The sequence below is a fragment of the Sus scrofa genome, chromosome 9 (genome assembly GCF_000003025.6).
Source record: "Sus scrofa isolate TJ Tabasco breed Duroc chromosome 9, Sscrofa11.1, whole genome shotgun sequence".
NCBI lineage: Eukaryota > Metazoa > Chordata > Mammalia > Artiodactyla > Suidae > Sus > Sus scrofa.
The window spans coordinates 1,358,288-1,371,904 of NC_010451.4; the positions used below are offsets into that span (position 1 = coordinate 1,358,288).

Sequence of the window (13,617 nt, forward strand, 5' to 3'; positions counted from 1 at the left end):
ATGTCTGCCTCATGATGACCACAAAGAAAAACCCTGTGGTAGATACACAAAAGTTTCAGACAAAGAAATCAAAGCGTACCACCAGGAAAAGTCACATATCTCAAAGGAGACAGCAAGAGAAGAAGAAAAGAACGAAGGAACTACAAAAAGAAATAATGAACAAAACGGCAACACTAAGCCATTACCAAACAATAACTACTTTAAATGTAAATGGATTAAATTCACGAATCAAAAGAAATAGTGACTGAATGGACAAAAAAAAAAAAAAACCCAAAAATGAAGATCCAACCATATGATGCTTTCAGGACACACCTAGCCTGATTGTGAAGGAATGGAAAAAGTTATTCCAAGCAGATAATAAACAAAAGAAAGCAGTGATAGCTATACTTATATCAGACACAACAGCTAACATTACACCTTAAGGAACTAGAAAAAGAAGTAAAAAATCAGCCTAAAGTTAGTAGAAGAAAGGAAGCTTAGAGATAAGAGAAGAAAAAAAAATGGAAGAGAGAATAAGAAGCAATAAAAGAATTCAATGAAACAGGGTTTCCTGTCGTGGCTCAGTGGTTAATGAATCAGACTAGGAACCATGAGGTTGTGGGTTTGATCCCTGATCCAGCATTGCCATGAGCTGTGGTGTAGGTGGCAGATGCACTCAGATCCCGTGTTTCTGTGGTTCTGGTGCAGCTCCAATTGGACCCCTAGTATGGAACCTCCATATGCTGCAAGTTGGCCCTAGAAATGGCAAAAAGACGAAAAGAAAAAAGAAATCCATGAAACAAAGAGCTGGTTTTTTGAAAAGATAAACAAGATTGACATACTGGTACCTAGACTTGCCTAGAAAAAAAGAGGGAGGATTTAAATAAATCTTAAGAGTCTTTATTCATGACATCATAGAAATAAATAGGGTGATAAGAAACTACGATGAATAATTATAAACCAACATTGAACAACCTAGAAATGATGGATAAATTCCTAGAAATATATAACCCATCAAAACTGAATCATAACAAATAGAAAATATGAACAGACTAGTTACAGTAAGGCAATTGAGTTAGTAATCAAGACCCTCCCAACAAAGAAAAGCCCAAACCCACCTCCCAAACATTTGAAGAATTAATGGCAGTCTTCACTATTCTAAAAATGGAAGAGGAGGGAACTCCTAAACTCATTTTACCAGGTCAGTATTTTCCTGATTCCAAAGCCAGATAAAGATACTTCAAGAAAAGAAACCTAAAGGCCATAACCTGATGGATATCAGTGGGAAAAAATTCTCAACAAAATACTAGCAAACTGAACTCAACAGCATGTTAAAAACATTATACACCGTGATCAAGTGAGATTTATTCCTGGGATGCAAGAATGATTCAATCTAAATAAATCAATAATGTGATATACCACATTAATAAAATGACACATAAAACCATATCAAAATCTCTATAGATGTAGAAAAAGAATTTGACAAAATTAACAAAATGTCACAATTAAAAACTTTCAACAAAGTGAATGTTGAAGGACTGTACCTCAACATAATATGGGCCTCATAAGGCAAGGCTACAGCTAACTTCATACTCAGTGATGAAAGGTTGCAGCTGTACTCCAGGATCAGGAAAAGGCAAGGGTGCCCATTTCCACCCTCCTGGTCGCATAGTATTTCAGGCCCTAGACAAGGCAGTTAAAGAGTAAGAAGAAATAAGAGGCATCCAAATCGGAAAGGAAGAAGTAAAACTGTCTTTGTTGGCAGATGATATCATCTTATATATGGAAAATCCTGAAGACTCCAGCCAAAAACTGTTAGAACTAATTAACAAATTCGTTAAGGTTGTAGGATACCGTTCCACCCTTCACAAGTCAGTTACATTTCTAGACACTAACAACAACCTATCTGAAGGAGGTAAAGGAAACAATCCTATTTTCAATAGCGTCAAAACCAATAAAACCCTTAAGCATAAATCTAAGGAGGTGAAATAGCTATGCACGGACTACTGTAAGACATGGGTAAAAGAAATGGAAGAAAACAAATGGAAAGAAATGCCCTGTTCGTGAATCAGAAGCATTGGTGGTGTTAAAATATATAGATTCAATGCACTCCCTATCAAAATTCCAATGCATTTATCACAGAGATGGAAAAAACATCCTAAAGTTGATATGGAACCACAAAGAACCCCAGAGTCAGCCCAGGATACCCAAGTATCCTGAGAAGGAAGAACAAAGCTGGAAGCATCACACTTCCTGATGTCCAACTAAATTCCAAAGCCGTAGTAATCCAAACAGTATGGTATTGGCATAAAAACGGACACCTAGAACAATGGAATAGAACCCAGAGTTCAGAAATAAACTCTCACTTATATGACTAAGTGTTATCTGACAAGGGAGCCAGGATACTCAATTGGGAAAGACAGCCTCTCCAGTAAATGGTCCTGGAAAACTGGGTATTCACCTGCAAAAGAATGAAGTTGGAATTCTGCCACACTCTCAAAATTAACTCAAAATGGATTAAAGACTTAAACATAAGACCTAAGACAGTAAAACTCCCAGAAGAAAACGTAGAGCTTGACTTCGTGTTGGCAATGATTGTTTAGGCTGTGATACCAAGAGCACAAACAAGAAAAGCTAAATCAGAAGTGAGACTACATATTAAAACACTTCTGCACAGCCAGAAAATAGTCAACAAAATGAAAAGACAGCCTATTGTGTGAAAGAATTATTTGCAACCTTCTATCTGAGAAGGGTTAATATAAAAAAAGGAACTCATACAAATCAATAGCAAAAAACTAGGTAATCAATTAAAAATGATCAAAGAACCAGAAGAGGCATTTTCCTACAAATGGTGTACGAATGGCCAACAGATACATGAAAAGGTGCTCAACATCACTAATCACCAGAGACATACAAATCAAAACCGCCATGAGATACCACCTCATATCTGCTGGAATGGATAGTATCAAGAAGGAAGAGTTTACAAGTGTTGGCAAGGATGCTGAGAAAGGAGAACAGTTGTGCACTGTTGTTTTGAATGTAAATTGGTACAGCCATTAATGACAAGAGCATGGAGGTCAGCCAAAAAAGTAAACATAAAACTACCAGATGGTCCAGCAGTCCCACTTCTGAGTATATATCCAAAGGGAAAGAAATCAGGATCTTGAAGAGATATCTGAATACCCATGTTCCCTCTATTACATTCACAATAGCCAGAATGGGAGCAACCTAAGTGTCCATTGGTAGAAGAATGGATGAAGAAGAAGTGGTACATATACTAAATGGAATATTATTCAGCCATGAAAAAGAAGGAGGTTTTGTTGTTTGTGACAACATGGACAGACTTCGAAGGCATCATGCTGAGTGAAATAAGTCAAACGTAGACATATAGTGTATGATTGAATTTTCTGTGGAGTCCAAAAAGGTGGAACTCATAGAAAAATGTGGTAGAATGGTGGTTGCCAGTGTTGAGGAATGGTGGCAACAGGTAGATATTCACCAAAGGGTAGGAACTTCCAGTCCCATTACTTAATCTCATGTAATGTATTTGAAGATTGCCAAGAAAGCACATCTTCAAAATTATCACTACACACACACACGCAAAAGTAATTATGTGACGTGATGGACGTGTTAGCTAACCCTACTGTGGTTATCATTTCACAACAGGCCCTGGAGTCAAATCACCACATTGTATGCTATGAACTTGCAAGATGGTGGGTGTCAATAAAACTTGAAATTAAAGTAACAGTAGTTATAGTGAAACCACTGTAATAAAAGCCATCACAATTTGGAGCTCTTCCATGCGGCATTGTACGAAGCATCTTGTATTTTTTGTTCTTTTAAATTTTTGCCATAACTTTACTAGACAGGCATTATTCACATCTGATGTCTTAAATTTTTATTGAAATAATTGTTAGATCTTTAGGTACATCAGCTTTGCATGACTGAGTTATTTTTTTGGCTTTCCGAGTCTGTATTTTCAAAGGAATCATTTTAAAATTTGTTCATTTCCTTTGCATTTTGCTTAAACAGTCTGTCCACTTTGTTCAGCAGTGTCTGTTCTTTGCCTCCGTGTTTCCAACACGGTCGTCATATTTGAGATTTGAAAAGATTTAGCACCTCCTCTGGATTCTGAGAGCTAAGCTTTCATCAGCTTCTATTGTTTTGCCATGTCTTCCCTGAGCACATATATTTTTTTACTTTGTGCTCCTCTTTGTAGAAGAAGTAACTTCATAACGTGTAAAAAGCCTCAGCAGTATTATTGGTGACATTTTTAGTCCACTCCATAGCACCAATGTTCTGGTGAATATTTTTAGTCTCCCTTTGCTTTTCCTGTTCTTTTCTTCCCGATCTCTTTTGGTTTTTATGCATTATTCTGACTCTGTGTCTCTTTCAGTTATCCCATGTGTGAACAAAATGAGCTCTAGCCAGGTTAAATGTAGGATGTTTGGGGACACAAGGCCAGGCCATATGTCACGTCAGCAGGAATTACTCATGGTTAACTGTAACATTCTCTATAACCCTGTTACGCAATTGTTGGTCCGACGCAGAAGCATCATGTGAGATGTTAAAAATGGAGAACTTTAGGTCTCACCAAAGGCCGAATGCATTTCGTGTGCTTAGTGACGGGACCCCCAGGCGACTTGGATTCACTTTCAAGTTTGAGATGCATTGGTATATGAACAGCTTATATCTTTATAGTAAGGATGGGCTAGTTTTTCATTTGCTGTCCCCAACCGTCAGATGCTTAGAGCTCACACCCCCATGTATCCCACTGGCCGACAGCTTCCTGAGACTATGGCGTGTTGTGTCTGTGTGGTCCTTTGCTCAGCCACGTAACCAGCGTCTTCCTGGGTCCAAACAGACGCAGGACAGGCTTTGCTACCAGCCCACCCATCTAATTCTTCTTGTTGCCATGATAAGATTGTTGCGTTTGTTTTCCAGGGTGTGCTGCTTGCAGTGATGCTCTAGTTTAGAATCACCTGGAAGGAGGTCAAAACACAGACTGCACATAAAGAGGATGTGTTTCAGTAGGTCTGTGGTGAGGCCTGCTGATTTGCATTTCTGTTCCCTGGTGCTTCTGAAGCTGCTGATCCAGGGGCTACACTTGGAGAACCTGCCTGTAGAGAACTCTGTTCTTCTACCTTTGTGGAAGGCACCTTTTAGGTGGCGTTTTTCATGCCCGGTACTCACGACTGATTCGTGCGTGGGGTGTGATCCCGTCACGGAAGGTTCTATGCGATGGTGCTTGGGTGGGATTCTGTGAAGGAAACCCCCACTTCCTCAGAATAACTGGTACACGGCCCACTAGCACATTAACAGAGCCAGCGACTCTCTAAGTGTTGTTGGGAACCTGCTGCTGCCTGGAGGAGAGAGCTTCCTTGAGGAAGCAGCATGAGAAGGAGACAAAGGTAAAATCTGCCTTCTGACCAGTTCTGGCCAAAGCCAAGCCTGCAGCTTCCTTCATCTCCTCACTCTGCTGGGACTGAGCCGGTGGCCTCCTTAATTGTTCAAGCCAGTTTAGACAGATCCTTGAGTGCCCTGATTTTCCCATGTACCTGAGGAGATGAATAATGTTATGTTTATTTTACAGAGAAAATAATAGAATCCGAGAAGTCAAATGCTTCTCTCGCCTCATGCAGACTCGTCCCGATTTTGACTCCTGGTTTGAGAAGTTCTGTCGATGAAGTTGTTTGGGATGATATTTTTTGGTAGAAATATTTTAGTAGCTCCGTATTTCTTCTGCAAATGATGCAAAGTTCTTGCATGGGGCTTGGCGGTGGGGGAGGGTGCTTTTTTCCAAAGAGGCGTCCATCTTCTTGTCTTAGCTTATTGCCCACGATTGCACAAATCCCCATTCCACCCAATCCTTGCTCTCCCCCTGGTCCACCTGCCTTTGTTCACGCCCTCACCCCACTGCTATCTTTTTTCCACATTTACAACTTTTATTCAGCCACTGTTTCCACCTGCTTTTGGGGGATGTCACAGTGAAACTGAGTCTCTCATTTGAGGAGGTGCTTATTCCCTGTAGGAAGATGAGGGAGTGGGGCTCCAGGTTTGTGCTCTTGAGCTTTGTCCCCTGGGGGCCCAAGTTCAAGCCTCTTTTGTTATTGTGCCAAACTACGCGAAAGCATGTCTGAAGTGATTTCAGGTTCTCCAGGGACGGGTTCTCCAGGGCATGTGACTCAGTGTTATATAATGGTCTGGCCTCAGAGCACTGGGTCACTGAGTTGTGTGAATGAGAAGGTGGCTGTTGACGAGAGGTGTTATTCTGATGCCGCAGCATGAACTGTAAGCGGTCAGAGTCCACAGGTGAGAAAGTGCAGGTCCTGCCGTGTGCCCGTGAGTGGGTTTCCATTGATGGTTGATCTTCCGCTGATCGTTGGAGATGCTGTTGAAGGGACGTCTCCCTCTCGGGAATCACTAGACGCAGATCAAACGTTGGAATCAGTGGACTCTTTGGTGTTGATGCTATTCAATTTCTTTTTCTCCTCATTTCAAAGAAAGGTGCAGGCCATAATTAGATGTATAAGGACTTTGTATACACTTATCATCAAATCTTAGAAGTTTGCAACTGGGGAGGAACTTGGTAAACACGTCCAACTCTTACTTTATTCAATTGTAAGAGTGATGTATGGAAAAGGGAGTGCCCTGCTCAAGTTTCCACGCCAGTGAGGTATCAAGCAGCCTCAGAGTCTTCTAAATGATTGGAAATTGTTGAGCATCTGGGGTCAGTGGCTCTTCATTACTCACATTTTGTTACATAACATGCTTATGCTCATTCCTAGAAGGTTTCATTTTTTAAAATATTTTTCTCTAAATCTTCCAATTTCAAAATCCATGCACTTTAGCATATCTGGAACTGAATACGCATTATTCCTGCTTTCAGAATGATCAGAATTGGACTTTTCTCAAGTCATCATAACAAGGATGAGCTATAGAGAATTAACCTTTCAAATTTCCCGCGGAGTCCGTGACCCGCCAGCGCGAAAATCAATGAGCCTGAGGTTGATTCGCATTATTCGCAGATCACCTAAGATCTAAGATACAACCCTCTTTTTGTGTTTCTGCAGGGTTTTTATATTCAACCGAGTCAAAAAATGGATTTTCAAACAAGCCAAATAGTTAAAATAAACATGGAATCAACTGTGCTGTGACTTTGAATGATTAGGTTGTTACCAAAAGTTTTGTGGATGTGTTTTTCCATTTGTTAACTTTTTATACTTTATTTTTAATTAAGAAAATTAGGTGATGCTAATAGCAGTGTCGTTTGGAATGGAACCTAAGTTAGAAGACATTTATGTTTGTTTAAGATTATTTTCATACTATACAAAGTACAGAGCTGCAAAATTACTTAGATATTTTATACTTTTCAGACAAGATTTCTGAGCCAGACTTCTTTACTTCCTCCTTTTTTGGGGAAAGAGTCGTCACTGGCCAGTCTCTACAACTGCCAAACTGAATCTCTCTCAGGATGAGTTCCTCTTTACAGCTTCTCCCAAGAATATCTGGGGTGAACGCAGACGTAGACTTTAAGCTATTGGACTCTGACTTCATAATTTATATACTCTGTCCGTAGATATAAAATACGCTCCACGACTGACATGCAAAGGCAAAACCAAAGCTCTGTGGTTGACTTCATCCTCTTGGGCTTTTCTAACTTTCCCGAACTCCAAGGGCAACTCTTTGGGATTTTCTTGGTTATTTATCTGGTGACCTTGGTAGGAAATGCCGTCATTATTCTCATCATCTCGCTGGAACAGAGCCTCCACGTCCCCATGTACCTGTTCCTCCAGAACTTGTCTGTGGTGGACGTGAGTATCAGTGCCGTCATCACGCCTGAAATGCTGGTGGTCCTCTCCACTGAGAAAACATCGATTTCATTTGTGAGATGTTTCGCACAGATGTATTTCATTCTTTTTTTTGGTGGCACTGAATGTTTTCTCCTGGGGGCAATGGCTTATGACCGATTTGCTGCAATCTGCCATCCTCTGAGCTACCCAATGCTCATGAACCAAAGAGTTTTCATGAAGTTAGTTATATGTTCGTGGGCCTTGGGTTTCATGTTAGGAACTGTGCAAACATCATGGGTTTTTAGTTTTCCCTTTTGTGGCCCCAATGAAATTAATCACATCTCTTGTGAAACCCCAGCCGTGCTGGAGCTTGCATGTGCAGACACATTTTTGTTTGAAGTCTATGCGTTCACCGGCACTGTTTTGATTATCATGGTTCCTTTCTTGTTGATACTCCTGTCTTACCTTCGAATCCTCCTTGCCATCCTGAAGATGCCACCCACCACAGGGAGGCAGAAGGCCTTTTCCACCTGTGGCTCCCATCTGACCTCTGTTACCCTCTTCTATGGCACAGCCAGTATGACTTACTTACAGCCCAAATCTGGCTACTCCCCAGACACCAAGAAGCTCCTGTCCTTGGCTTACTCACTTCTCACACCTCTGCTGAACCCCCTGATCTACAGCTTGAGGAACAGTGAGCTGAAAGAGCTTTGATGAAGTTATGGCGAAGAAAAGCGGACTTACACACCTTCTGACTGTATTGGGAACCTATGTGATATTTGGTTATGACTGGACTGAAATTTACTTAAATTTAATAAACGGTGGAAACAGCTTATATTTCTTGTTGTGATTATGCTTAGTTTTTTGAGTTCTACAAATTTGGTAATATGCTTAGGCATCTTTATTTATTAATGCTTTAATTCTTTTCCATAGATTTTTAATATTCACTAATATTGGGTAAAACACAGTTTCTTAAAATGTTGCTTATTGGCGGCCATACAGGTGTGTGGTCATTTTTTGTCCCTTTAGAAAATGCTGAATAAAGAGCTTAGTTTCATACACTTACTTCACTGTTGCTTTCATTTGTGCAGAATAGGTTTCACAACATGAAATAGACTGTGAGTTTGAACAATTTCATAATGTTTCCAAAACACTTTAAAGTGATATCAACCATTTCAGACTGATTTCAAAAATCCACTCTGCCCCACTGACTCGGGCGAACGCCAGGAAGCCAACAGATTGCGAGACGAGCTTTTTGTGTTTTAGGTGAAAATCTGTCCGTGTTTGAACGGAAAAGAACAGCTATTGGGAGGCTTCCGTTGGCTCTTTTCTCGGACCCACAGAGATTGTGATCAATCCACACGTGGACTTCATCTGATTATTGTAGCGTGTAGTAATCCGGTGTGTTGCTGTTTTTGAACCTCATTTATCATGGTGCTGTTTCACTTACAAATCCTTTTTAATGGAAATCTGGCCAAATTTCTATTACTGGGCAAAAATGCCCTCAACGTTTGTCACACGCTGTGATCTTTTTTCTTTTGGAATGTAAACATTATGATTAGCGGTGCCTGTTTTCTGCCATCCTTGAGTCCTCTCAGTCTGCGTGTCTCTCCCTGAATACGCGTAAATTAGACACGAGGAAAGTGCACTGTTTCATTCTTGCTTCGTATTTCCACGTCGCACGCAGAAAGGCGTCCCACTCTTTGCACCTGCATCGGAGGGGCACCACCCTTGCTTCTGCCTCAAGGTGGGATCCTCAGGAGGCCGGAGCTCCTTACGAAGCAGTCACCGATGTTGCGGGAGAAAACCGTTTCCTTTACGTTCATACCTACCCCTGCCAAACGTGGGGGCGGAGAGCAAATCTGATTTGACTTTCGAAAAAACAAAACACAAGAAGGAAACTTCATTAGCAGATCGCTGAAAACTTGGGGGTAAGATCTGGATGTTGTATGATACTGTTCGCGATATCAAAGAAACCTCAGAAGAAACTTTTTGAGTCTCATCCCTTGATATTCTGAAACTTTTTTCTGAGATCTTAAAATACCAATTAAGAAAGGCTTATCTAAAACAAACAAGCCATCAAATGAAGCTAAATACATAGTTTTCTTTTAGTCATTCGTTAGTTCACTCGTTCATTTATTGATTAAATAAACCAATGTTTCTTTTTAAAATGCCTTTATTTTTGTCTTTTCCCCAGTTTTATTGAGATATAGTTGACAGGGTTGTATATCTTTAAAGTGCACAAAGTTTTGATCTGACATACATATGCACTATAAAATACCGCCAAGGTAATTAACACATCTATTGCCTCGCATCCTTCTCTTCTTTGGGGTTTGAGAACCCCTGAGATGTACTCTTTGAGCGAGTTTCAAGTGTACAAACATTGCTGTGGACTGTCGCTAACACGCTGTGCATTATTCACTTGTAACTCATCTTTTGTGCCCTTTCACCCCCATCTCGGCACCACTCCCTCCCCCACCACAGCCTGGCCACCACCATTCTGCTCTGTTTCTAGGCGTTAGACTTTAAATAATGTGGCCTTCAGCCTCCCCCAGCTTGAGTAAACTTTAGACAGCCCTTATTGCCTACCGTAGTCTCCAACCTCCCTTTTCTCGGTGCTTTAAAAAGCTTGTCAGCACACATTCTTTCTCGGCCTCCTTTGAAACCACCCCCTGCCATGAAGATGTGAGAAAGTTTACTTTTCCTTTGGGTAAAGTCATTTCGCAAGCACAGGTAGCTATGATTTTCTTCTTCCCAGCTTTTAAAATCTCTCCAGCCCTTTGTTTCAGCAGTTTTGAGTTCAATCTCTCTCCCCTGTTGCAATAGTCTTGAATAAAGTCTCTTTTCCCGGGTGACTGTCCAGTGCAATGCTTCCTTTGACAGTCCCTTTTGATATTAATTTCGTGCAGAATGGACACTGAAGGAATGGAAGCCACCACCCCATCTCCCCACACCTGCTCCTAGGTTTACTGTTTCATTGTCTTCATTAGCATACATTTACTGCTCCAGGAGACGCTTGACTGACAGGGCCCCAGGCAATAACTTGATGGTTCAAACAACTCTTCAGTCTTCAGTAGGAGCTTCAACACACAATGACTGCTCAAAGACTCTCCTAAATCCTCCTCTCAAACCCGAGACCCTGGACGGCCCGTCGCTCAGGGCCGGGTGCCACCGACTGGCACGGCATCCGTTCCGCAGCATCCTCATGCTGATCAGGCATGGAAAAACTCCTTTGAAATCGTCTAAAATCTTCCTGAGGTTTAACAAAGGGTTTTACAACCACTCTCTAGATTCGATCTTTGCCCTCAAGCCGTTTCTCTTTGGAAATTGTTTTCTGGCTGCGATTGGAAAGGAGAATCAGTTTTACTTTTGAATCTAGCAATTCCTGGCTCCTTTTTACTTTTCTTTCAAGTCTGCTGAAAAACTTAATAGTTTGGCCTTCAATTCATTTTTCTTTCCTGGTATTTTATTATTTGCAGAATACCAGCGCTTCTGATATTCTGTCTGGAAATCTCCTTAGACTTGCCACTCTACTGTAGCCAAGCAGGACCCTCGGGGCCTCCCTGGGGCGGGCCCTTGCCCCTCCCGCTGCTTTGGCTCCTCTCTGCAGGACCCAGATGACATTGGCTGAGTTGTTCCACACACGTGAAGAATCTCCTCCACCAGGTGGAAGGTGTTAGCTGCCTGATAACCACGGGTACAGAACCCCGCTCCTCCCGGAGCCTAAGGACTAATGACGTCAGTTCCTGTGACAGGGTCCTGTGGCCTCCTCATCAGCTAAGATGATGGTGCACAAGCTCCTCACTTACCCTGGGACACCCCCGCCCCAAATCTGGCTTTTAAAAATGCTTCACAATTTTGTTCAGGGAGTTCGGGCTCTTTGAGGGCCTGGCCTGCGGTGACCCTGTCTCTGCGCCCAACTCTGACATTTGGGTTTGCTCGGCCTCACTCTGATGGGCACACGAACGTGGGCTCCCGTTAGTGGCATGTTTTCTATTTTCCACATTGTCCCAAGGTAAAGTTTTATTAACTGTCCTGCCCATACTGCATTTGGATGTCCTTTTGTCCAGCATTCAATATCATTTTCCTCACCATCTAGTTAAAAAAAAAATAGCAAAAAACTTGAGCTGAGTAAATCTGAAGTCCTAACTGTTATTTTTCATTCTTTCATGAAGGGGGCAGCATCCCAAGCAGCAACTAGAAGGGCACTCCAGGGGTTATACACAAGAAAAGGTTTCCTAGGAAGAAGGGTGGGGCAAGGGAGCCATCAGCAAAAGAAAAGAGTTATTTTTAGGCCAGGAGATCTTTTTTTGGAGTAAGGGACTAGCAGGGGTCTTTCCCCCATTGTCTCCTCTTCCTCCGCAGGGGTGAGCAGGAGGGGGCCCACAGGGCAGATGACCTCGGCGAACTTGAAGAAAAGTGCCCAGGGCGAGAGCTGTGAGGTTTGCCATTTAGGGTCTCACTGGGGACCGTAGCCTGGGAGACAGCCACTCAGAAACTCTGAGTCTCCAAACAGGTGGGGGAGAAGCCAGTGTGTGTAGGAATTTGGGACTCGGAGAACATGTGGTCAGGCGTACATCTTGTAAACGGTTGCTGCTCTTACTAAAAAAATGCATCCTGAGAGTTGACAGTTAAGTTTTGTTTGGGGTGACATTGGGCCTTAAGCCTGGGAGACAGCATCTCAGGTAGCCCCGAGAAACTGCTCCAAGGAGGCGAGGGGAGAAGCAAGGATACATGAGTTTTGGCAACGAAGGGGAAGTAGTAGGAACAAAAGATTTGCAGATGACCCCGTGTACAGAAGATGTGCAGAAAACCGTCTCTGCGGGAAGACGGAAAGGTCCGGGCTCCCTGGAGTCTCCCCTTTGATATGCTTTCTGAGTTCCCTCTTGGGAGTGGCCATCCTCACGGGTGACCACGCCATCTTTTGTTTTGCCCACTAACTGCAGCCCAGGGGGCAGCGTTTCCCGTAGCTCTGCAGTGCCGCCCCAGGGAGGAAAGCGGGAGTATAAACCTGAGTCCCGAAGGTGAAGGGAGGCGCCTGCAGCCGTGCACTCGTTTGTAGAGGTTTCCTGCTGGTCTCGTCAAGGTGACGACTAGTCACGGACAGCAGTCCTCATTGACGGAGTTTAGTGTTTTTCCAGATATGAGGAGATGCAAGAAGTGGGCTCATAAAATCTTCCCCTGAAAATGTCTGAGATCTGAAGCCCATTCTTCCAGTTGTCCCAGAGCCCAGGCGGCCTCGCTCCGGGTCTCCACCCCGAGCTCCGCTCCGCGCTGCTGCAGGTTGGCAGCTGCAGTGGCTGGTGTTCTACTCCGTGCAGAGGCTGAGGGCGAGGGCCAAACTTCAGTTCACAGAGCGGATCATAAAGATTCGGTGTCTCAGGTGAATGATCTTGAAGTGGCACATCTCAGATTGAGACGCAGGCCCAGGTGCTGGGACTCGAACCCTCTGGCTGGGCTCAAGCCTGTAGAAAACCAGAGTGGGACTCGAACCCACCCTTTTTTTTTTTTTTTTTTGGTCTTTTTGCCTTTTCTAGGGCCACTCCCACGGCACATAGAGGTTCCCAGGCTAGGGGTTGGCAATGCTGGATCCTTAACCCACTGAGCAAGGCCAGGGATTGAGCCTGCAACCTCATGGTTCCTAGTCGGATACGCTAACCACTGCGCCACGACAGGAACTCCAACCCACCATTTTTTTATTATTATTTTTTATTAAAATCACACACCTGGCTCCAGGACTGACTGAAAGTTCAGGTCCTTTATGTCTCCGTGCAGAAGAAATTCAGCAAGAGGCAAAGGGATAGGTAAGAAGCAGATTTATTGAGAGATTGGTAAAGTGTGGCCC

General features: G+C 42.9%; 1 protein-coding gene across 1 annotated transcript; it reads left to right on the plus strand.

The window, feature by feature from the left end:
- Positions 707-13,185, plus strand: LOC110255349 (olfactory receptor 10A3-like). The gene has a single exon (XM_021062271.1). The coding sequence runs from the start codon at positions 7,584-7,586 to the stop codon at positions 8,484-8,486; it is 903 nt and encodes a 300-aa protein (XP_020917930.1). The 5' UTR covers positions 707-7,583; the 3' UTR covers positions 8,487-13,185.